Source organism: Monodelphis domestica, chromosome 4, assembly GCF_027887165.1.
Source record: "Monodelphis domestica isolate mMonDom1 chromosome 4, mMonDom1.pri, whole genome shotgun sequence".
In the NCBI taxonomy this organism is placed as follows: Eukaryota; Metazoa; Chordata; class Mammalia; order Didelphimorphia; family Didelphidae; genus Monodelphis; species Monodelphis domestica.
Genome location: NC_077230.1, coordinates 209,228,692 through 209,255,718, shown reverse-complemented (window position 1 = coordinate 209,255,718; position 27,027 = coordinate 209,228,692). Strand labels below are relative to the sequence as shown.

Genomic DNA, 27,027 nt, shown 5'->3' with positions numbered 1-27,027 from the left:
GGTGGTGTAATGTCCCTGCACAATCTGCAGGGATCAAGGAGAAAAAAACACTATCCAAAAGCAGAGGACAAACTGAGGGAATAGAAACACTAAGGAAAAGCAACTGCCTGACTACAATGGCTGAGGGGACATGACAGAGGAAAGACTCGGAGCGAACACTCTGATGCAAATACTAACAACATGGCAATGGGTTCAAGTCAAGAACACATATGATACCAGTGGAATCACGCGTCGGCCACGGGGGGTGGGAGGGAGGAAAAGAAAATGATCTTTGTCTTTAATGAAAAATGCATGGAAATGAACAAATAAAATACTATAAAAAATTATTAATAAGGCTTCAAACAACAAACTATGGGGCTATTTGGTTTATTATGAGTTAATTCAACACTATTCCGATTTAAAATATTTTGGGCAAATTGGTGAGAGAGAATTTATTCAATAAATTTCTGTTAAATACCTACTATGAATAAAGCAGTACATTATTTTAAATGTTTTATTTTTATTTTATTTTAATAGCAAATTTCCATATAAGTTTTCCAAAGTTATAGGATTCTTGTTGTCTCCCTCTTTTCTTCCCTCCCACCTCCAGGAATTGACAAGGAATTCAATCTGGGTTATACATTCATTACATTCTATCATTTTAGTAGAAAGTTTAGTGAATGGGGACAAGAACTCTGTGTGTCTCTCTTTTTAAAAGAAAAATATATATACCTAGTTCCAGTCATGTGTTAAGTCCAACCTTTATAATCTACTGGACCTTAACTATCCATGAGGTTTTCTAGGCAAGGTTACTGGAATTGTTTGCCATTTCCTTCCCCAGTGGATTCACTGGTTAGACAATCAAAAGGCAAGTGACTTACCCACAGTGTCCGAGGCCAGAGCTAGATTCAGGTCTTCCTGACCCTAGACCTAACACTCTGAGCTACCTAGCAGCCTCCTAGGCATAATGAGGTTAAGTGACTTGCCCAATAAAAGCATGGAGAGCTGGATTTGAACTCTGACTCCGAGCCACAGCCACCTCTTCCTCAGGTACCTCACAGGTACTTTACATACTTATTGAGTGATTGCTATCCTGTCCCCCATAACTCACCATCAAGTAGATAGGTACTAAGTAATTACACAAAATAATGACAAGATTATTTTTACAAGATAATTACACAAAGTGACCACTGTAAAAAGCAGCATAGAAGAAAAGCTATACAGTGTTAACAAACTAAGCACTTCAGTAACAGAAGAGAAGTGTGACTGTTTCTGCCCTGGGCGATGTGAAAGTGGCATTTGGATTGAAGGATGATATAGAGAAACTTCAGATACTGGCAGGAACTGATTCAGCAGGAAGTGAACAGAACCAGCAGGCAATTCACCCATTAACCCCAATGCCTGAAAAACGGCGACAACCACAAGGAAGAAAGATCCAGAGTCAGCAAGGACCTGGATCTAAGTCCTGCCTCTGGCTCCCACACTTCCCACCTACAGCACCCTGGGTGAGTCACTTCATCTCCTTTGGCCTCAGGTGGACTAGATGGCTAGAAATCCCTCCTGACTCTTGATCTGACATCCTGGGATCCCACAACTCTAATAAATGCTTACTATATGGCTCCAGGGTGTATGGGGTGCTCAGGGAGGGGCAGTATCTCTGGTATGGAGGGCTTGTCGTGCCCCCCTAGGGCAGCTCTCCAGCCTCTGACCCTCACCTGACACCCAGCTCTCACTGGTGGCTCCCAGTAGCTGCTAGCATGCGGCAGTGGCCACACCCCAGGCAAAGGCTTCGACAGGCCGGCTAAACCTTGTGAGGGTAGCCATTGGGTCATCGACCCCTGGTGAACCAGGGCTTTGCTCACCCAGCATGTGAAGACTGCTTTGGCAGAACAGACGGAAGAAACCAATAAGAAGGTTCAACGGCTGAGAGGGCGACGCAGCAAAGCACAGTGGAGTGCTCAGGGCGTGTTGGAGCACAAAGGACAACAGGGCCATCCAATGCAGCTGAGGAAGTCTCCAGGTGTAACGACTTTTCGTGCCACTGGACCCAGGCTTCCAACTCCAAGAGAGTGGGACTGTCTCTGTGCATCGACTTTTCCACTTAAATCTCCATGCACAGGTGTCTTTGTGCACAAAAACACACACAGTCAATCGTCATCCTCGGTTACCGAGAGACTACTACTATATGGCTCCATGTTCTCAAGAGAGAAGAAGTCCATTAAAAGTGTGGAAGGAGGCAAATGCTCTGGTAGATGGTAAAAGTGTTGGTTTGTTTTAGATAACTTTAACTTTAGATAACTGGACTTTGCTGTTATAAGGAAGGGTCTTAGAGACGCGGGGTGGCAGAAATTAATGGGAAGTCAAAATAATGTTGGTTCAGTTTTTTTTTAAGATCAGAAAAACCTTTTTTTTTTAAAGTGGCCTTGGAGAATTGGATTGTTTTAAAAGAGGGAGATGGAAAGGGAAAGGTATTTTCAGGCAGTGGAAACTGTATCATCTCAAGTCCAAAAGGAGTAAAAGGAAATGATTGTTCTAGGAATTGGACAACTGGCATAGAGATCACACAAAGAATAGTGACAGGTTGAACTTGGATTGGTACACTTGACTTGGAGTATCAGGACACATAATTTGGGGAAAGAAGATTTTCTAAAAGTAAAGTTGTTTCTACTTAGAACCAAATTGAAAATAGTATATATTCCATAGGAAAGATGTATTTCTGAATACCAAAGTGGAATTATACAGGAAGAAAGACAAGTCCAGAGAAAAACAAAGATCTTCCTGTTTAATAGCTAAGTTAATCTTTCTATATGCTAATGAAACAACATCTGAAAAAAATCTCAAAGGGAATTCATTATAAAGAGAGAAATAATGCTAATTATAACTATATAATTGCACAGCCTTTTGTGAACAAGAGAATACATTGGTCTAGAAATCTGTGGCCTGCCAAACAAACAATCTGGCTTTTAAAATCCTAAATGTTAGAGGAATACTAGAGCCAAGAAGACTTTATTCAAGTGAATACACCAGTTCTACAGTCTTCCCTCCAATATTCATGTTAACTAAATAGAAAATAGCCATCAAAATTTCAAGTACCTAATTGTTTATGCTTCCCAAAGGTTAAATAAGAAAATTAAAAAGTGTATATATATTAACTTAAAAATACAGAAGTCTAAGTTCCCAAGAACATTAAAAAAAAATCTTTTTTACATCCTATATTTGAAGTTCTTTATGTTACTTATTAGGATTCAAAAGTCCCATTAATCAAATCTTCTTTCTAATATACCCATATGATTAATGGGACACAGAATTTCTTGTCTTTTGGATCAAAGAGAGTTGCCAATGACAAATTCTTTCTTCCTCTATCCCTTGAGGACCCATGAATATTAAAGGATCCTAATATTTCCATTAAAAAAAAAAAGTTATTTCCAGACAGCTAACCCATTCTTGGTTGGTATGTGTATGTGTGTGTGTATATATAAATACATATACACACACACAAATACATATATACATGTGTATACATACACACACCCTAACCTTCCATCTTGGAATCAATACTGTTTATTGATTCCATGACAGAAAGGTGGTAAGGGCTAGGCAATAGGAGTGAAGTGACTTGCCCAGAGTCACACAGCTAAGAAGTGTCTGAGGTCACATTTGAACCTAGGACCTCCCATCTCTGGGCCTGGCTCTTAAGTCACTGAGCCACCCAGCTGCCCCTATATATTTTATTAAACATTTATAATTTATTAATGTTTAATTTAATATTTAGTGTATATTTAAATTAAAATTTTATAAAATATATATGTCCTTTAAGCCTTTTCATGTTTCAGATCACCCCATCACATCAGCCTAACTTCCTCCTTCCTGGTTAAAGTATCATCAGCTATTGTTACATTCTATTTCTGGGTCAAGGTTTCCCTAAGTGTCCACAATAATATCAATGTTGTCCCTACCCCCAACAGACCTGCTATTTAAAGGTCTTTTAAGAACAAGAGAGGAGTTTTTAAGGCCAGGATCTCCAAAGATCCCTGTTCGACAAACATATCTTCATGGTAAAGCCATAACTAAGGCACGGAGACCAAAGCTTAGCTCAGTGTGCCAAATTTAAGGGGGCACTTAATTTTGAGGGTGTTAACAATTATTTGCAGTCTGTCAGAATTGAAAAAACATCACTTTGCAGAGTTAAAATAACAAACCAAAGTCAGGCTAGAGTGCAGTTTATATTGCAAGTTTAATTTGTGGTATTTGTCTGGGGCATGGAAATTCTAGTTACACTTTTGTTTTACTGACTTCATAGGTTACTTCTTCACAGCCTAATTTATTAGGAACATAAAAATTTCCTAATACTTGTGCTCTCTTAAAAATCCTTCCTTCTCTCTCTCCTACCCAGATACTCTTTTTCTCATTTCTTTTAGACATGGCAAGGATTATATCACAGATCATTCTCTAAAACCTTCCCTGATGACAGTCTGTATGATTAACGGCTTGTCATAAAATTTGTGGAACAATGGCAAAAGTGCTGGCACAAGCCAGAGCACCTGCACGCTAATTTCATTTCTGATACTTACTCCCTTGTGACTTTAGGCAAGACATCTATCCTTCCCGGATCCCAATTTCCTCTTTGATAAATTAAGGAAGTTTCACTGGAATAGAATACTAGTTTGCTATGAGGAACGAGGAGCAGAAGAGTTTTCCCAAAACCATGGAAGACTTCTATGAACTGATACAAACTGGAGTGAGGAGAACACTGTTCACAATAATAGCAGTATGGTAACGATGATCAACTGCATATAACAGAGCTACTCTGATGAAGACAATAATCCTAGACAATTCCAAAGAATCCACGGTGAAAACTACTATTTTTCAAAGAAAGAGCTGATAAACTCTGAGTGCAAATGGAAGTACACTTTTTTCACTTTATTTTCCTTGAGAGGGAGTGTGTGTGCATGTGTGTGTGTGTGTTTAAGCTCAGTTCTTCTTTTGCAACACAGCCAATATGAAAATAATGTTTTGCATAATTTAACATGTATAACTGATATCATACTTGCTTACTCAAGGCGTGGGGGAGGTGAATGAGGGAGATAAAATATTTGGAAATCAAAAATTTTTAAATAATTATTTTAAATTTGTTAATGTAGTTGGGAAATATTATAATGTTAATAGGAAGGGGAAAAAACACTCTCCATTCTGAACATCAAAGTATCCCAACTGGATCAAAAGCACAGATATAAGAAAAATGGCCTGAAAGACTTCCCTTTATGCACTTCTTATTGATACATCCAAATATGTTCACAAGGCCAAAGAAATCTATTGTTTGTGAAGATAGACAAGAACATCATGATTAGAGTGGAAAACAGAATATAATTTTTAATTCCTATTACTGATGAGCTACAAATAACTGGTTGTGAAAATGGAAAATTATTTACTCTGGGAACTCATTGTATTTTACTGCTGAGTCACTTATCTATTCAGATTATTCACAGACATTCTCTTTCCCCAATCCTTTTTCTATCATTTTGCTAATCCTTTCCAAGAAGATCCAAAATAATCCATGGGAAAAATAATAGGAGGCTGAATTAAAATAGTCAAAGTGAAAAGAGGATGGATCATGGCTGCTTGGGAAACTAAAGTAAGAAATGGGCCGGCATTGGTAACTGAGTAAGCCACATGAGATGGGAGAAGGTCAAAGAGGACCACAACGTTTCCAGACAGCCAGAAAGTTAATGGTAACAACAGAGTTAAGGAAGTTAGAAATGGGCTAAAGAAAAGAAGGGGAGATCATAGATTCCATTTTGGACATGTCAAGTTTAAAGTTAAGGCAGAACATCCAAGTGAAGCTATCCAAAGGGCTACCAGAAATGCTAGACTCAAGGGAGAAACAAATATGAGATTCATCAAAATAGATAAAAATAAATCAGAAAAGCTAAACCACGGGAATTAAGTGAAATTACCAAAGGAGAAAACATACAAAAAGAGACAAAGGAAGATGAAGACTATGGGACAAAAGGAGGAACAAGCTTAAGTGGAAAAGATTGAAAAAGAATAGTCAGAGAAGACTAGATAGACTATTATACATAAGCCAAAGAAGGAACAATTATCAGGAAAAAGAGGCAGGGAACAGTTTCAAAAGCTTCAAAAGCAATAGAACAGTCAATAAGCACGAGCCTTAAAAAAGACCCTTGTCAAAAGAACCTTCATTCCAACACTATTAAACAATAGCCGTTCTTTGTTACTCGTAAAGATAAAAATATCAATAAAATTGAGAAAGTAAGCATTCCATCAGTAAATAATGATTGACATCTTATAAAGATATCCTAAAAAGTCTGAGTTGATTCCATTTCCTATCATATTTCCTCAAAAATGAAAAGATTTGTAAAGAGATCAAGAAACACCAATGATTTTTCAAATGTCTATTTTTCTACTTGTCAAGTCAATGAAATGTATCCTATCCAAAACTCTGTCCCTCCAGAACTCCTGGCACTTAAAATTGCCACTGTAACTCAGCCTGATACCAACTTTATTTTATAGCACAACCATCTATGAATGCATAAATCTCAAATTGTCATCAGGGTTGGCTATCATTAAGTCTTGGGTTTATGCCACTTTGCCAAGTTAGCTATTATTTGCTGTCAAAATAAGTCATTTCCCAGGTTTTAAAATACTGCCTCCAAAACATTATAAAAAGTATTTTTAGTAGGCAGACTTAGAATACAGTCCTTAAAGAAGATCATAGTTAATCATTCTATTTTTAACATGGACTCATACTTAAGACTGTGTCACAGCGTTTTTTCCCAACCCGTCATTAAAAAATAATAATCAACAATAATCTCCCATAAAGTCACTGCCCTTGCTGTGATAACATACAGCCAAATAACTGAGTCAAATCAGGTTCCATCTCTTAATCCCTAATTCAATGAAGCATATTAGTAACTTCCCACTATCCTTGCCTTTGGGGAAAATATTGATTCAACCAAGTTCCATTCTATGAAATCAATATTGTTCATCCTTAGTACTACAGAGTCACAGGCCTGATTAATGATGTACTTCTTAAATTGAAAATGGAGCCAATTAAGAAGAATATCAGTCAAACAGGCAAAATAATTCTGATCAGGAGACAAATTTTTTGTCACGTTTCCAATGATACTGTAGAGCAAAAGAGAAATACTTTATTCTTCCTAATTTGGAATCTATTGATATTTATTTGTATCTATTGATTAATTAACCTAAAGTTGACTGAAGCATGGTGGCATAGTGTTTACCCGGCACTGGGAAGACATTAGCTCAAATCCAATACTTAGCTTTGTGACCCTGGGCCAATCACTTCATCTTTGCTTGCCTCCGTTTCTTCATCTGTAAATGGTCCGTAATGATAGCACCTACCTCCCAGCATCGTTGGGAAGATGAGATGATATCTGCATTTTACAAACCTTTAAGTCCTGTATCAATGCTAGCTAATGTTACTATTATATTCAGGAATGATTACTACTACAGCCCAGCAAGGGCCTTATCTTATTTTCATTTATTTACTTTAAGGGGCCTTTCATTAAACCAAATTAATTCCTAAATAGTATGAAACCATGAAAATAGAAAAATACTACAATACAATTAAATTAAGCTCTGTTAGCTTAGAATGGTGCCTTCCTTAGCCTACAAGGTATAGGGTCTCCCTCAAAAACAGGAACAAAGTGGGCATGAAGAAAGATGAGTAAGCCAGCCAATTTTCTAGCACATCTTTAATCAGATCTTCAGAACTCATAAAAATTCCTGAGTTTTTATAAAACTAGTAGAGCTACAAATTCCTGAGTGACTATATGTCAGGCACTGTGGTAAGCTAAGCACTGGGGCTTCGAGAGAAAAGCAAAAATCTGATGATAATTCCGGACTAATTCATATATCCACCCATGGTAACCAAAAAAATCAGCCTTGAAACTCCAGTGTATTTTATAATACTGACAGTCAACATTTATATAACACTCAAAGTTTGCAAAGTATGAAGAATAGAAGGATGATGCTTAGAATATAGGCAGCAAGTCATTCTTCTTTTGGACAGCTCTAGTCCATCTATCTCTGAGCTGGAGTTGAGCACTGCTATGAACCAAACAAGAGAATAACAGAGGATAACAGAGGGTCATCCTTGGAATCATAGGAAGGACTGGGTTCAATTTCTGCCCCGGACTTAATCTATTTATGTAGCCGTGGATTAATCTCTCCACATCTCAGCCTCCCCATTTATAAAATGAGAGTGTGATAATATTTTCAGTACCTAATTCACTGTCTGGCTCAAAATATAAAGTGTCAATAAAATTGTGCATATCCTTTGATCCAGAAATACCACTAACTACTAGGTCTTAATCCCAAAGACATCAAAGATGGGGAAAAGGACCTACTTGTAAAAAAAAAAATATTGAGAGCAGCTCCGTTTTGTGGTGATAAAAGAAAAGGAAACTAAAAAAATGTTCATTAACTGGAAAAAGGCTGAACAAGTGGTGGTATATGATTGTAATGGAATACTTCTGTGCAATAAGAAAGGACAAATGGTTTTGATTTTTTTATGAGTGTGCTCTTACAACAATGATTAATATGGAAGAGGGTGTTGCATGATACTAAAAATAATTTTTTTTTAAAGGGAGGAACAAGATGATCATCAAAAAAAAAAAACCTGGAAAGACTTATATGAAGTGACACAAAGTATGGCAAGCAGAACCAAGAGAATGTTGTACACAGTAATGACAACAATGTATGATGATCAACTGAGTGACTTAATTATTATTAGGAATGCAAAATGGGCAACTCCAAGGGTTGCATGATGAAAAAAAAATGCTGCCCACTGCCACAAAAGGTACTGATGAAGTCTGAAAGATTGAAGAATATCATTTTTCACTTCATTTCCTCCATGAATTTTTCTCTAGTAAAAGTGAGATGTCTTCTTTCATAACATGACAAAAATGGAAATAAATATTGTACGATAACACATGTACAACCTATACCACATTAACTGCCATCTTAGGGGAAAGGGAGGGGTAAGGCAGAGAGAGAAAATATAAATCACAAAATGTCAAAAATGATTATTAAAAATTGTATTGACATGAATCTGGAAAAAAATTTGAAATTTATTTTTCAAATAAAATGTGTTCCAAAAGTCTTAGTGTAGCTTTAAAGCCTTCACCTAAAAATTTTAACCAAATGTTTTTCTGATCTGAATCAGTGGAAGTCTCTTCCACACTAAAAGTTCCCCATACCCAAGAATTCACAGTGGTAGACCATACCCCCACACACATCCAAAAAAGAAGCAAAATAAAAATAAAAAACTATTTGAAAATTAATGAAATGTGATCATGTATCATCTATGTAATATGGTACACAGAAGTATTTCTATAAACAACTCCTGAAAAAATAAATGGTCTCTCACAATGAAAAGTGGAATCATTAAAAAACCAAGATAACTTTGATCTAGTTTAAAATATTTTATTCACAAATCATCTGTATTATTATTGATTATCTTTCTAATTTAGGATGGTTTTACTCTCCATCTTTGAAGGCATCCATATTTAAAGAGGTGGGGAAAATACCCTCTCAATCAGTAACAAGCATTTATTTTTCTGCTCTATGCCAGGCATCACGCTATATGCTGAGGACACACGAAGAAAAATGGTGCAGCACCAGTCCCTCAAGGAGCTGACATCCCCTTAAATTAAATACATTATTTCTTGAGATGGTAAAAGGAGGGAGCTAGCAACTGGAAGGATCAGGTAAAGTTCCCATCATATAAGAACTTTGAAGGAAGCTACACTTATCATTAATCACAGCACCAGCTCCCTAGAGCACTTGACCTTGAGTTTTCTATATTCAACACCCATTGGGGAAAGAACTTAATGGTCATTTCTTAAAGTTTCCAGGATGTGCAAGACATACTGCCAAAATTCCTGCTAGGTGGACATGTGAATCAAGACTAATTTCCAAAAATTCTCATACATTTCATGATCAGATATAGTGGTTCCAGGAAAATCAATGACATGGAATCCAGCAGAAAATGGGATCTTAAGCTGGCCTATCAGAGCATCTCCAAATAATTACAAAGCAAACTACTTCAGGAACAAGGGACACTATGAACCCTTACTGACATGCCACTTGCCCACAATAAATCAACAGTAAGGCTGAGCCAGGCACATGTGCTGAATAGCATGGTAAAAGAAATAACAAATAATGGAAACATCTAAAATGGGGGGTGGGGGGGACCTTTTTTGGTTATAATCTCCTCCAGACATAATATGGAATGAAAAGGAGAGGTGATCACAGTCATTAAAAGCTAAGTATTTGAAAATATTTTAAGGGGAGTTAAATTTCATTCCAAGTCGTAACCTGAGGTTCTCTAAACAAAAAAATCATGCCTAGGTTACTTTATGTGGTGCCCAAGTGTCAAAAAAAATGAAATCCACATTATAATAACTCTACAAAAGTGAATACTCTGTGAAGACCTTATTTGCCTTCTCTTCTCCCTTAAGGAGGAAAATCCCTTGCCAGGGCTCAACTGGACTTAAAACTCATTGATCCTTCCCAGTGGGTAAAAATACAAAGAAGTGTAGTCAGCAAAGGGCAGCTATTGGGGGGGGGGAGGGTTGGGGGCTCAAAATATTTAAATGAGCACCTATCCCTCCCTGGTGCTTGTGCTAGTCACAGTGGGACATTAAAAAAAGGCAGACCAAGATTTCCCTGTGCTTTCCAAAAGCTTACATTGTTTGGCAAGAAGGCAAGATTTGCATGCGTGCAGCAATTCCACACAAAACTAGCCCACTTCTGACACTTTCTACCTATGTGATCTTGAGCAAAGTACTTACCGTCTCCGGGCCTAAGTTTCCTCATGCAAAATGAGGGAATTACTCACTGAAAATTCTTCAAGTTCTACAACTGGGATTCTAATGGATAGCATGATAATAATTGCTGATATGGACATCGTACATTACAATTATAGCATGTTTTACATATGTTATCTTGTATTTGTGTCTAACAGTCCAGAGGAATTCGTGACTCCAGGCCCTGGACTCTTATCCAATGGGCCACCAGCTGCTCTATACAGTTCTCTACTCCTCTTGCACCTCCTCTCTCTCCTCCAACAGATCACTTCTGCCTCAAATTTATCATATTACCTTCCAGGGGTTACAAGTTACCAGTCATTCAGTTTTAAATTCAAATCTCCAGGGTCTCTGCTCCCCTCAGGAATTTTCCACTTTCTTTAACACCTCAAAGTACATTTATAGACTAGTCACCTGCATCTTGCCATTTTGAATTTTTAAGTTTGTTTAACTGATGCTTCATTCAATTCAAACAAAATTTGCCTAATATTACGGCTTATCTGATCTCACAACACCATTAATATCAGTTATTGGTTTTTATCATTTACATTTCTATGTTAATTTGTAAATGGCTTAATAACTTGGTCCAACTATGCATACATTTTAACTATTCTATATACATATAGAGAAATAAAATTTTAGGGAAAATTTCAGTTTTAAAATTTGTAACTGTGGAGAGCAATTTTGAATTTCACCCAGAAAGTTATAAAACTGTGTATATCCTTAGACCCAGCTGGGTCTGTATCCCAGTGAAATCAGAGGAAAAGGAAAAAAAAAACTTATATGTTCTAGAATACTTCTAGCAGCTCTCTTTTTGGGGTCAAAGAATTGGAAATTGAGGGGATGTCCATCAATTGAAGAATGACTAAACAAATTGTTGTCTATGATTATAATACCATAAGAAACAATGAGGAGGTTAATTTTTTAAAACTTGGAAAGAACTACATAAGATAATGAATACCAAAATGGGTAGAACCAAGAAAACATTAAAAAACTACAAAATTTATAATTGAAGAATAACTTATGAATGTCACATTCCAGAAAATGAACTGAAAAATGGAAATATGAAATATATCATCTATATATACATATGTGAGCAGGGAAGGGAAGGGCTGAGATACTTATACAAATTTTTAAGAAAATGTATACCTGTAGTAAGTTAAAAACCCATTCTGCCTGGGCTGAATTAATTTGGAGCATTCCCTCAACCCATTCATTCACACTTTTCCTGGGGAAGAGATGGCCTCAGAAGATCTCCAATTTAATAACAGCCTCAGAGAATCACAGAATATTTTCCTGGACTTAGAGGAGGGGGAGGCAAAGAAGAACTTTACTGTTCAACAAGTTTAGGGCCCTTATTTTTCAGATAAGGAACTGGAAACTCCACAAGATGAAATCACTTCTTACAGTAATAAAGCTGTTAGTGACTCAGCCTCAGGTAGATGCTGCCCAGGAAGAGCAGACTTTACACGAAGAGCAGACTTTACACGAAGTCAAAGTGTGGGTCTTTTAGTGGGCAGCTGGTTTGGCTTTGTAGCCTGACCCACGGGGAGGCACTCTGAGATGAGAAAGGCTCATAAAACTGAACGGGGCTCCACATCCAGGTCCTGACCTCTGGCTACTCCAAGGTCCTGCTCGTTGGCCTGCCTCATCTCAGGATTCCCTCTCACCAGCCTCTGTGTGGTCCCTGGCTTTCCCCAGTCCTGATTCCAGCTAATCTCTTAAGGTTGACCCCCTCAAACACTGTCTCGTCTTAGTTATCTAGCCTGAACCCCCCAGCTATCAGCTACTTCTTTCCTCTAGTTGAGAAGCATTTTATCCTACACCCCCATTTCTCTTCCAACCTCCTCACACATACTACATGTCTTCCCATTACAAAGAAGCTTCAATCTTGGAAAGTGGCAGAATATCACAAGTGGGACAGGGCTAATATATCTAAGGGGACAGGGTTTGAGGCTGGTCCTTCAAGCCTTTGTTTGCAAAAGTTCTTATGCCCATTTGGACAGTCTATTTAATAGAAACTATAAAGGGGCAGAAAGAGGGGGGGGATTCTCGGTACCTAAATGCCAACCATATTCCCTTGTATAGAATCTATTTCTTCTTGATATTCAACAGGTTGTTCAATGTCCGTCAATAACTTAACATTTTTGTCAGTGACTCTTTAGCACCCCTTACTACCTCAAGGACTTGGTTTCTTTGTCTCTGAACTCAGCCTCTCAATTAACTGAATTTGAATGTCATTCAACTTCTGAAGGCTTCACTTTCTACATATGTTTAAAAAATGGGGGGGGGAGGGAATCTTTGTTGCTCGGTTGTTTAATCATTTCTGACTTTGTGACCCTTTCCCCAGACCACAGCACCCCAGGATCTTCTATCTCCATCACCTCCCAAAGTCTGTCCAAGCCCGTGTTCATCACTTCCATGACACTCTCTGTCCATCTCCTTCTCTTCCATCCTTTCTCCTTTTGCCTTCAATTTTTCCCATCAGGGTCTTTTCCAGTGAATCCTTTCTTCTCATTATGTGACCAAAGTATTTAAGCTTCAGCTTCAGGACTTGTCCTCCCAGTGAAGAGTCTGAATTCAGGGGATTCATTGGTCGGACTAGATGGCTTTTAAGGTTCTTTTCTACCTTTAAATCTTTGCTTCCTTAAGAGAGTTCAGAGAACAGAGAGAACTGTATCTTGAGAGTAATCAGTTTAAGCAAAACTGAAACAAGGTAGTTTTCTGAACAAATGCCACATGAATAACATTTTTAAATCTGCTTTTGAAAGTAAGAGCCTCTCCCACACCATTCCATTACTACAAGTGTTTGGGGGTTTTTTCAGGTTACATATTATTTCCACCATTTGAGAATTAAAAGCCATGTCCTACATCTGAAAGCAGAAGTCAGATTCCAGGCTTCCTCCAAAAAAAGCACATGGCTCTCATGCAGTTACATGTCTGGATGATCCTGTGGACTAAATCTGAAGAACAGCTCTAATTTAATTCCAATGAGGTCTGGGCTGAAGACATAATTAGTTAGATTTTCAAAGTACAGCCAGTATCGTGTTTAAGCCAGTCTTGATTTAAAATGAAGCCACTGTCCAAGTTTTGGGGGGGTTTTCCCCCCTAGTATGTCCCCTGTAGAGTTTATGGTCTAAAGAATTTTCCAAAAAGTCTGAAATCACCTTGTGCCTCATAAAACGAAGACGTACTATGGAGAAGTCAGCCTGGGTTTTTATTCAAGCAAACCTGGCTAATTTCACCTTTTCTCTTTTCAGATCCCATAAGAGAAAGTGAAGCCAGCACACTAAAAGAGAACTCATCTAGCAAATATCCTCAAGAACTGAAAAGTTATCCCAAAAATGGAGGAGGGAGGTGCTGGTGGGGGCAAGGACTACACTGTGGGCATTCCAAGGACAGGTACCCTCAGGGCAGAGAGAAATGTTCAAAGCATGATTTATTTGGTAGATAGAAGAATGAAGTGAGGGTGGAAACTGGAATACAGCCATGAATTAAAGCAAAAAACCAAGGAATGAGATATGGCAATCCAGATGGGTAGGAGTATATACATCTATGGTGGATGAGGAGGAGTTAGGTGTCCAGGGGCATGGGCATATTCATAACTATCTCTGAAAAGCAAAAGCTTCAATAATAATAATTGTTGTTGAGTCACATTCAACTCTTCATGACCCCATTTGAGGTTTTTGTGGCAAAGATACCAGAATGATTTCCCATTTTTTTCTCTACTTCATTTAACTGAAGCAAACAGGGTTAAGTGGTTTTCCTAGGTTACACAGCTAGTAAGGGTCTGTGAGGCTGGATTTGAACTCAAATGTGAAAGCCACAAGTCAACTCAAGACCTGATTCTAGGTCAGGGGCTCTCTCCACTGCCTCACCTAGCTTCTAGTATTTATAGAGTGTTTACTAAGGGCAAATTTTACATCATCTCATTTCATGTTCACAACAACTCTGGGAGGAAGGTAGTAAGTATCTAAGTTCAAATTTGAACTCAAGTCTCTCTGAATCCAGGCCTCACATTCTATCCAGTGTACTACCCAGTCTTTGCTGCATCAATCAAAAGGGAAGACAGGCCCTAGAAGCAAAAGGCTTAGCTACCATATCTGGGAAAAAAAGCCTGCATTAGAATTCTAGCTAGAGAACAGAATGGGCATTGTGAACCCTCCTAAAGATCAGAAGCGATTCATATAAAAAACTCAAGCAAAAAGCAAAGGAATGATTTCATAATAGAGGACTGAATAAATGGAAGACTATAGAAAATTTCAGATGCTATTTTTTTCTATGCACTTTAAATGTAAAACTAAATAAAATTTTATCTAGTCTTGTCTATACACCTATAAGAAAATTCAATGAGTTTGAAAGCATTTTTCAACAAAGAGATTTATTGTTGTTGTTTTAATGCTAAATAAATTCCATTCAAAAGAATAATGTCATTTGGGAACATATCCAGGGAAGCAAATAAATACTTTAAAAATGACCAAAAGAATTTTACACTTTTAAAACCAACTAACGATTCTTCAGGATCAAAAAGTACATCTTCCTCTTGCTATGGCACCTTTAAAAATGACACTACCAGGTCCTTTTATTTAGTCAGCTGCTAATGAGTACCATGTGAGCATATAAATTCCAAAAACAAATGCACTGTCCCTCAAGCTGATAACTCTCACAACATAGACCCCTGCACAATTCTTTTTTTTTCACAATACATGACATTTGCCAAACATCTGCCCATTGATGCTTTCTATTCCATTACAACAGATGGTCCATTAAAACTGGACTTGGTTTGAGTTTTCAAGGAAGGGGCTGACTCCATCCACAGAAACACATCTGCCCTCCATAACCCATAATCCTGCCTCCCAAGCCTTCCTGGGAAACACTCTAAATAATAAATTTTTACATAGCACTTTAAGGATTGCAAAATATTATACATATATTATCTCGCTTCATCCTTGCAACAATCCTATAAAGTAGATTATTATCCCCATTTTATAGATAAGGAAACAGGCCCAGAAATGAAACACTTCCTCAGGGTCATATAACCTGTAAGTATCTGAGGAAGAATTTGAACCTCGATCTTTCCAATTCAAAGTCTAAAACTCTAAGTCTAAAATCTCCTGTGCCACCTAGCTACCTCACCATTCAAACAAGTTATTATTCATAAATAATCGCTGAAACTCTCATCTTTAAGAAATTTCTCACTTTAAGGGGCTGAGAAGAGATAAAACATCAGTTTTGGATAAAAACCAAGCTAAATCAGTAACTAGCAAATCCTTGGGTGTCTTGGGAAAATCTTGGCCATGTGTGCTTTTCTTATGGCCATCTTGCAAATGGAGAAATAAAGACGGAAAGACCTGTCCTAAGGACCCGGGAAGAAGACACCACTACTTTGCCAAAAGAAAATAACAAAAGCACTTAGATCATTATCATTCTTTGAGCTCTTTCTTTACTAAGTTTTTCGTCTTTATGATTTCGAATCTAGAAATTAGAAAATGTAGGGATTCAATACCTGATCCCACCATGGCTTTATAGTATCCAGAACACTATGTTACTTTTAAATTCCTCAAAAACAAAACCAAGCTCATCGTTGGCTTAATCCCCTTTAGAGGAATCTAGACATTTCTTTAAGTTGTTTATGAAGAGCTCACTTTGAAAATGCTGAGTAACAGAGTAGCAGGGTAATACAGTGGATTGAAGACCAGGGTTCAATCATGCCTCTCAACACTTATTCTGTGACCATGATGTGGCCATTTAACCACACTGAGTATCAGTTTCCTCATCTTAAATGGAGATAATACCTGTAAAAACCTACCTCATAAGGCTTTAGTAAGACTCAAATGAGTTAATGAATGTAAAGTCCTTCATAAACTTTTAAGTGCTCGATAAATGTTAGTTATTATTAGGCTTTTAAATTCAATACTGCAGCATTCATTATACAGGAATAATTTACTCTAAGAAATAACTCTCTTCTGTCTTACAAACAAAAGAACCAACAATCAAACCACTGACTCCAGAGATTACAATTATTACACACAGAAGCAGCATGCACCTGGGTCTCTGTGACATGGGTAAATTCCTTAACTTCTTTGTGTAGTAGAAATACGGTAGGAATTGGATGTCTATACAGCACTGAAGCATTCCTCACAAAAATGCCCTGTATAAACTGAAGGTATCATCAAGTCCATTCACTCAACCAACGTTACACAACCATCTACACTTGAAGACCTTTCTCAAGCCAATTAGTCCTGAAAACAACAAATTTTAGTTTTACTTTCAATAAAGATAAAGTAACATCTGTTACTAGTGTCAGAGAAAAATACCAGAAAACTTTTGTACACAGGGAACTAAACTTTTCAGAATTCAAATAGAAAAGTATGACACTAAAGGAAATACCTCAACTTTTTTTTTTTTAAACTCTTACCTTACATCTTGGAATCAATACAGTGTATTGGTTCCAAGACAGAAAAGTGGTTTTCCGGGGGGAGGAGTCAATATGGCGGCTTAGAGGCAGCAAATGTTCAGACCTCTGAAAAGCCTTCCTTACCAATTACAAACTAAATGCTCCTAGGGGACTGAAAATCAAACATAACAACAAGACAGAGCCAAAGAACCCTCCTGCTGGACTCAACTTAAAAGGTACGCCCCCAAAAGTAGGAATTTGAGAACACTCCAGTTGAAGGGGAAGGAAGAAGGAAGGTCCCAGGATCCCTCCCTCACCTAGAATGTTAAGCCTCCAGCAGCTGCTGGAACCTCTAGGTGAGCAAAGGCGCTGGTCTGGAGAGAATACCTTGTGGGCAAAGCTGTGTCAGGCTTAGAGTGTCCAACACAGGAAGTGGGGAAGCAGTTAGAGAAGAAATGCAGAGCGCAGAGCAGGCAGCCTAGTGGCAATAGTGGAGACACTCCATATTTCCCCCCTTTTCCAGAGGTTTTGGCCTCAGGACACATCCAGCAACCCAGCTGGATTTAATCCCATCAAAGCTTCCAGAGGGCAGGGAAGCTCAAACTCCAACACCCCACAGACTGCACTAAGAGATTTGCTGACAAAGCTCCAAGGGTGAAGGCTGAAAGAAAAGCCCAAAACCACAAAAATTGAGAGGAGTAAGAGCAGGGAGTAAAGAAGGGGTAAATATGAGCAAACAACAGAAAAAGAAAAAAGAAAATACAATCAACAGCTTCTATACAGACAATGAACAAAGAGCAAACAGAACAGAGAAGGATGAGGGAACACCAAGCAAAAAAACAGAAATTCTAGTGAATCAGATACAGGCTCTGGAAAAACTCAAAATACAATTCAAAACACAATTAAAAGAGGCTGAAGATAACTGGGAAAAGAACTTAAAAACTAAGATAAATCATCTGGAAACGGAGGCACTTGATATAAAACAAGAAAATAGTGTCTTGAAAGCCAAGGCAGAAAAAAGTGGTAAGGGCTAGGCAATGGGGGTCAAGTGACTTGCCCATGGTCACACAGCTGGAACGTTTCTGAGGCCAGATTTGAACCTCAAACCTCCCATCTCTAGGCCTGGATCTCAATCCACTGAGATACCCAGTTGCCCCCTACCTCAACTTTTTCCTTAAAAATAAGGCAACGTCAACAAATGAACTCTTCAATCTTTTATCTTGAAAACCACAATTGATAAAAGCATACTTTTATATGACTCACAGAAAACAGCTGGTCACATCTGTCAAGAACCCAGCTCTTCAATGGCAGAGAAACTTAAAAGCTTTAATACCATACTTACATATGAGGACTCAGCTCATAGAAATTTCTGTTCCTGTAATCTTCCACTTTATCTGGAGAATAAATGGGCAATGATCTGTATGGGTTCACAGATATAACCACACTTCCAATATATGTCTATAATGAGAAAGAAAAAAATTCACCCATTAGTATGACAACAATTTTGCTTGGAATTTTAACATTTCCTTTTATCTCTCTCGGAATAGCATTATTCCTAACATTTGATTAATAATTGTATACTCTCTGGGAAAACTTTAGAGTCTCCTAACAGATGACCTACCATGTTTATTCAATTAGATAATGAACAGGAAACAGAAATCTAGTCTCTTAAATTTTAAAACCTATGAACACCTAAGTATATGTAGAACCCTACAGATACCAAAGAGGACCCTATTTTCTCCAGCATGTAATACTGTCCCCTTCCCTCCACCTCTAGCATGAGCTAACAATGTAGTAAATAAGCCATGGTCTTTACTTGCAATCCCCAATAACTGTCAGTCAATCATTTTATTCACTTCGGTGCCTTTATATAGACCAGCGGTTCTCAACCTCTCAATTTGTAGCAATGAGAATACATAATGCATATCAGGTATTTACATTCCAAATCATAACTGTAGCAAAATTACAGTTTTGAAGTAGCCACCAAAATAATTTTTTGGTTCGGAGTCACTGCAACATGAGGAAGTGTATTGTGGGGTCACAGCATTAGAAAGGTTGAGAACCACTGCACTACCTTAACATACCACACTTTGGTTAGCCATTCCCCCCCAATTGATGGCTATCCACTGTTTCCAGTTCTTTGCTAGCCAAAAATATATTGGTTTAAATATATCGATGTATATATATATGAAGCTTTTTTTTTTTCCCTCAGTAATCATCCATCCAGTACATGATTAAGTAGTGGAGTCTTTGGGTCCAAGAGTCTGAGCATTTCAGACACAATTTCCATAAATCCAAATTGTTTTCCAGAATGGCTTAACTAATTAATTAACAGCTCCACTAATAAAGTATTAGCATACCTCTCAGAATAGAAAATGAGGAATTAGGAATGTTATGTTAATTTTTTTCCCAAATAATTTAATTGTCTAGATCATTTTCTGAAGCTGAAAGACTTAATGTTTCATTTTTATTATATTGTCCTTTCATGCAAAATGTTATTATTCACAAACATACATAATGGATGGTGAATAAGTCAGAGCTTCTATACTAATTTGGCACTCAGTCATGACTGTAACTTTAGAATATGAGACTAATACACATAAAACATATATGTCAGGTTTGCAAATGGACACCCAAAAGTTTCTCAGCCCACATACATTTTTACAAGAGTCTCCTCCTCACAAAAAGATACTCTTTTTAGGGGGAAGGGGGGAGTGGTGAAGGGAAAGTGATGTTTTCTCAAGTAAATTTATTATCATTTAATAATAATTTCAGCAGAAATAATAAAAATATGAGCAATTAATCTTAAAAGCAAAAATTTCCCACCATTTGCATTTTGATCAAAGAAAAAAATCCTAATATTTAACAAAAGAATATCTTTGTTATTCTGCATCCCTCTAATCTCTTTTTTGTTTATGTGCCAATAAGATTTCATTGCTTTTTTTATGTAGTATAGATATTTATACTTAATACTTTGACTATACTTTCTTCAATCTGTTTCATTTATGATCAGAGTATCATAGGTCTTCTAACCCAATCTCCTAACACTTTTATTTTATAATTCACATAATCCCTTTCATAATTCCCTGAATTTTTCATATTTTCTATTTTCATGGTATTGTAATAGATGATAATTCTGTATTTTCTTATAATTTGTCTCTTCCACAGTATTTCATCTTATTTCTATATTTCCCAGTGGCTAGACATTCAAAAAGGCTGCAATAAGAAAATCTATTCCCATGCCATCGAGGCTACTTTTCCCTTAAAAGATAACAATGTGGTATTTTAATGTAATAAGATATTATCATGCTAAAATAACAAAGATGAGGACTTCTAAGGAGTCCAGAAAAACTTATGTGAACTAATATAAAGTGAAGTGAGCAAAGGCAAGAAAACAACATAAAATGGCTATAATAATGTAAATGTAATGGATAGCCACCACAAAATAACTGAAAATTAAAGCTGCAGAAGTAGAGGATGAAAAGACATTTCTTCTCACACTGCTTTGGAGGGGCAGGGAAGAGTAAGCATATCAAATAGTGCATAAAGATATTGGATTTTTTTTCAAAGCATTGGTTTTGATTTTCCTCATCTTTTTTTCCCCCTTTATTTTTAAAGGGTAAATCTCATTGTTTTGTTATAAGCAATGGCTCACTAGAAGGAAAGGGGAGAGGGGCAAGGTAATGAAATAATTCTGGAGACATAACTGGTGCATCAGACTAAAGCTCAGACAATTCCTTGTCACCTAATTACAAAAGTTCAGTGAAAGAGGCATCAACTGACTCCTCGGATTGGGCACATGCTTCTGACCCGCATACCAATACAGTAAAAGGAGCCACAAAGAAACTTTGTCCAAATTAATCGGTGCCATATTTCTTGCTAAATATGCATTAAATGTCATTAAGCAAATTTCTTCTTTGATGGATATCAGATGGACCATAAATACTTCCTTCCAACCCCAAACCAGAATGAACCTCAAGGACTGACCTGAGTCAGGCCTGATCTTATATAATGGCTTTTTATTTTTCACTAGATATACAAATAAAACTTCTCTGCATATTTTATATAGATAATTCAAATTTTCTTTTTCCTTTTAATACATTTTCAGTAGAGAGGTCACTATATAACAGACATGATTACCTGGTAACTTAACAATATGTCACCAGTGGCAGCAGCCGTCATTTTCTCTGTATATTACAAAGGCTTCCTCCCCTCCTTACTACTTCCCTAATGGCCAAGAGGATGTGTGTATATCTACAACAGATTTTTAAAGTGTAATTTTTAACTAAGAGTCAAGAGAATCCACTTACTGCCCAATGGAGTCATTACCATGGCGGTTGGGAACAATTAGCGGAAGATGGGCTAAGAGGTAAATTCCCTTGAGGTCTTTCTACAAGGGGAAAACAAAGTACTAGAAACTTTCTTTATCCTTTTCGGTAATTTCTTGAGTACAATGTTTAAAGGAAAAAAGCAAAAAGCTCTGTCAGGCAGTGGTTCCAATTATAAATTTCCCTTTCACATATAGACATTCTCATTTAATATTTAGACAGTGACTAAAAACTTGATAAAACCTGCCTTCATAGCATTGCTGCAAAGAAAGGAGATTATTATATAAAGCCTCCATCTCTCACACTCCCAGACTGGAGTTTATAGATCATTATACTCAGTTTACCTACTGCCAAGAAAATAAACTGCACAAACCATTGCCGACAAGTTATCATAAGTATCCCTGGGTTGAAATTGAATACTAAGTAAACTATGTGTAATGCTCACTGTTTTTCAGTAAACCTGTTCTCCATCTGTTAGCACTGCATGGATCCCTAAACTACATTATTCTTCCTCGTTTTCCCTTGTCCCACATAATTTAACAGCTGGGAAATTAGCCAGCCAAGGTTAAGATTCTCAGTCCACAAAAAAACAAAAGCGTCAAAAACTGAACCATTACAGTAAAGAATAGTAGGAAGTACAGGTCTTTTACTCAACAGCCTCTCCCCTGGATAATAGGTCTGTCATCTACTGATTCCTGGCTTCCCCATTTAAAGAACGTCTTCTCTGAAAAAAAAAAATCTGTATGCAGTCGCCAAGGCTTTAAGTAGTCCCATGTGTACCTTGGGAGGAACTTGACTGTTCATGGTGACAACCCTCACCAAAGTTGAGTCACTGAGAACCCCTGATGAAAGACATACCAGAAAGTAGCTGACAGGGTGGGGTTAGGGAATCTGTACTGGACTCAGGCCGCTGAGCAGATCCCAAAAACTGTCAAGAAAGGTTCCCTTTAAGTCATTTTACTGCTTGGTTAAACCTCGGGAACCCTTGAAAGAACTAACCACTCTGGCAGCGACCAAAGCCATTTCTCCCACCATCGATTATGTGGAAATGAGGCTGGCAAGCATGTTGTGTCGTACCAACGACGATGACTGGGCAACTGGCTTCTTCACTCTAAAACATATCATTTCAGAACACAATCTAAATTGCTGTTTTCTAATTGTATGATGCTCCAAAAGATCAAAATGCTGTTAAACAAGAGCCAGACTAAAAACAGCATTAGTGCTTTCTGAAAGTCACAGTATTGTGTCTGAAAAAAGGAATGAGTATCCCCATTCCCATTTTAGTAACAAATATACCAAGAGAAAAAAATTAGGAATATCTGGACGTGAGGCACCATCAGCACCTAAGTCAAGGAAACCTCTGCGAATGAGCCAGAAAGGTATAGGTGTGAGAGTACAGGGCATAGGAAAACTTTCCAATTCTAATTCCCACACAAGGATGCAAGGTTCCTGGTGCGGCTCACCTAAAGCATTCCATCAATTTCCCCCATGGCAAAGGAGACTCAAGGACTCAAGCAGCGATCCAGGGAGCCAATCAGGATTTTATTGACAAGATACCCAAGTAGGTAACTTGACAATTTTGAAAAGGGAATTTGAAAAGGGAAAAAAAAACTTTTTACATAATGCCCAGCAATTATAGAAATCAGGTCCAGAAAACAAATACAATTTCCTTTTTTTACAAAGGAGATGACATTAGTGTTGAGACAATGACTCTGACTGCCATTAATCCTTCTAGCCACTCAATGAGTCCTCAACATGTTATTACTTATAAGGAGGTCCTTTAATGAGTTAGTCAAAAAACTCTTTAGCCTTTCTCAAAAAGCTGGTGTAGGTAATTTTATTGAAGTTTAATTTTACATGTTGCTAAAGCAGAATAAGAAATAGTATAGAAGCTATAGCAAAATATGTTACCCACACAGCTTTCTTTTTTAAAATAAAGGCACATGTATTCTATGACTATATAGACATTATATGCCCACACACACCATGTACCAGCCATGAGGACACAGGCAAAAGTGAAAATCATTTATCAGGAGCAGGGAGGTGGCAAATGGATATGACTCTAAGCCTGGCAGGGGAAGAACTTGCAATCAAATCTGGTCTCACACACTCCCTAGTTGTATGTATGACCCTGGGCAAGTCACTTAACCCCCATTTACCCAGTCTGTGCCATTTCCATATCCTCTATGCTTAAGAGATCATCCAGTAAAGTCCAACATATTTAAGTTAATGTCTGTCTCTGTCTCTCCGCCCCCCCCCCCCAAGGCTGGTTTTAAATGGCAAAATCATTTCATAAAATTCGAGACTGAGAGCCCAAAGAGCCCTTGTACATCCTTCTGACCTAATAGGATCATTTAATCAACCTCCTCAGTTTACAGATGAGAATCTGAGACCCAGAATGAGAAACTGAGGTCAAGTGATCGCTTGGGTCCATCCAGCTAATAAATGGTTGAGGTGAGACTTGAAGACAAGTCTTCCCAAGTAAAAAAAAAAAGGCACCCAATTCAGTAACAATTTTAAATGATTCTGTACTTTATCCATCCCCAAAGCATCAATGTATGTGTGTGTTTGAAATGTTTACTCAGTCTACAAAGAGCATTTTTTGCATATTTATTACACTGAGTCATGCTACATATTTTGTAGATGCTAAATAAAGTTTAAAATGATCATATTCGGAGCACAATGGTATTCTCAAACTCCCCAGAGTTTGAGGGCCCCAGAGAAATTCTGTGAATTGCCTGAGCTGAGACAATATAGCCTATGCTCCTACATGTGCCAGTTTGAAAGGCTCTCTAGATGATTTAATCCACTTTTTACTTTTTCATCAAAATATATTGATATCACAGTTCCAAGCCTTGATTTCTCTCCATGCTCTTATCACTCAATTTTGTGCTTCTCCATTCAAAAAAGCAGCATGTTGAGTTAACAATTTAATCTTTCTCATCCTCCAAAGAGCAGATATCATCAAATCATGAAAGTATGAATATTCCTCTGCCCAAACAAAGCAATATTCTGCCTGACATTCAGTCTTTCTGGATACAGGAAATCAGATCTGCATAACGTCAATGTTCTGTCTGCGTATGTGCTGTGAATGAATAACACCTTAGGCAGACATCATTTAATTGTCAACATAACTATCTAGAAGACAACCAAGAACCCAAAGGTATGCACAAAAGGCTTGTGCATTGTGATGTTAGCTCGCCCAAATAGCACCATGTACTCCATCACAAAGATCATAAGGAACTCACTCAGCACCTAGACACTGACACTAAGACAAAAAAAGGGGAAGTGACTTGAATCCCACAGTGAATGGCAGAAACAAGACTAGAAGAACCCCGAGTCTCCTGACCGATCTAGATTTTTATTTATTTTATTTATGGAACCACACACAGAGACCTCACTACCACAGCTGTGTCCAAGAGGCTTTGGGGAGGGGACAGGGGGAACACACCTGCCAGGATGTTTTCCTCATCACAGGAAGCCAGTCTGGTATCAGGATTCTATGAGAAGAATTGCTAACATTTTTGTACCAAGTTCACTTTTGAGCCCGCTAGCTATGATTACAACATTTTGACAAACTATAAGGAATGAGGGGGGAACAGAGGAAAGGGAGAACTTTTTAAAAGACATTTTTCGAAGACACAAAGTTATAAAGAATACAGCAATGCTGGACCATATTTTATTTTTTTGCATTTTGTTGTTGGTGGTGTTTTTTTTTTTGCTATGGTTTTTAAAAGATCAACAATATCACAAACAAAGCAATGTAAATTAGAAATATTTGCTTAAGCTATCAATGAATTTGTGGAGAAGTAATGTGGTATAGTGGATAAAACACTAGGCTAGAAGCCAGGGAGACCTGCCTCTAACTAACACATACTTACTAAAATTCTGAGGAAGACACTTAATCTCTCATCACTCTAAGCAACTCCATCAGATTGTGGGGGAGAGGGAGAAGGGAGGAAGGAAGGAAGGAAAGAGGAGAGGAGAGGAAAGTGGAAAATATTGTTTATTTTTAGCATTTTTTTTAAATTTTGAGTTCCAAATTCTCTTCCTCCCATCTTGCTCCCCCACTGACAAGACAAGCAACAGTATATCAGTTACACACATTAAATCTGTTTTAGATTTCTCTATCAGCCATGTCATCAAAAAAAAGTTACAAAATGAAGTTTAAAAAAGTATACTTCAATTTGCACTCAGAGTTCATTGGCTCTCTCAGGAGGTGGAGAATACTTTTTCATCCTGAGTCCTTCAGAATTATAAGATAATAAAGTTCAAAGAAATTGTCAACATGCATTGTTAGAAGGCTTTTCCTCTCTAGGGAGTTCCCTAAGGCACATCCAACTCCTAATTCCATGACTTCGCAGCTCCTACTCCTATATGAAGAGATACCAAATACTAATTATTAAATCTCAACTGGCATCAAGGGGATAGAGTGATAATCCTGTAGAGATTTCTAAGAATTGTGTTTGCCTTCAACAGCCTGGGCCTATAAGGAAAAGAATTTTGATCATGTTCCTGATAAATGGAACCTTTCACCTAAAAAGGTGACTGCTGAAATCTAGTTTCAGCTGGGAGTCCAAGAAAATGTATCATTTCATGTGGCTGCATAATGACCTTCCTGGAGTAAGGAATAAGTCATCATCCCTGTCTTCAAAAAGCTTGGAAATTACTTAAGGAATGAAAATACCAGATCATAAGATTGCAGATTTAGAGTTCTAGAACCCAGAATGAATTAGAAGGCCAATTGACGTGGAAGGAAAAATTCCTAACCCCCTTGTTCCAGGGAACTCACTAGGTGCTCGGCACACATTACTTCATTTGTGGCTAACTCGGTCGATGAGCACTTATTAAGGACTTAACCTATGCTAGAAAAGGACTAAGCATTGAGAATATTAAGAAAAAATATAGTCCCAGTCTTTAAGAAGTTTCCATTTTAATGGGGAAGGGGGAGATTGTATGTCTATAAATGGGTATATACATGTAAGCTCTGGAGAACTTATTAAGCACCTACTATATTTATTATGAGTAAGACAGCAAGCTTCCTTGAGCAAATAAAACATGGGAAGCAAAGGCTTTTTTTTTTTTTAATCGTGTTCCCTGGGTCACAAAGTTGAGTGTCTGAAACAGGATTCAAGTTCAGGTCTTCTTGACTATATACATTATGTACACCGTGTCATCAATAAGGTAAATTTCTAAATATTACATAAACCTTAATTTCTTAATCTCTAAAACTGGGACAATCAATACTTTTGATGCCTACCTTGCAGGGTCTTTTTGAGGAAATTGCTTAACAAATTACAAAATTTAATAGAAATAAGTACTACTATTAAAAAATGAGAAATTATCTACCAAGGCTCAAGTAGGTGATGGTCACTAGTAAATCAATAATCTTTGAAAATATTTAAGTAGTATTAGTAATAACTTATTAAATTATCAACTAATTAAACCAAGCAAAAGACAACTTTTCTAT

General features: G+C 37.4%; 1 protein-coding gene across 6 annotated transcripts in view; it reads right to left on the bottom strand.

Moving 5' to 3' along the window:
• The window catches only part of MYO1B (myosin IB), a 216,202-nt gene that overhangs the window by 122,668 nt on the left and 66,507 nt on the right, over nucleotides 1-27,027 (bottom strand). For all 6 annotated transcript variants that reach the window (XM_001369531.4, XM_056794136.1, XM_001369564.4 and 3 more), the window contains exon 3: nucleotides 18,572-18,687. In XM_001369531.4, the coding sequence (XP_001369568.1) occupies nucleotides 18,572-18,687 (116 nt within the window). The remainder of the gene's footprint in view (nucleotides 1-18,571; nucleotides 18,688-27,027) is intronic.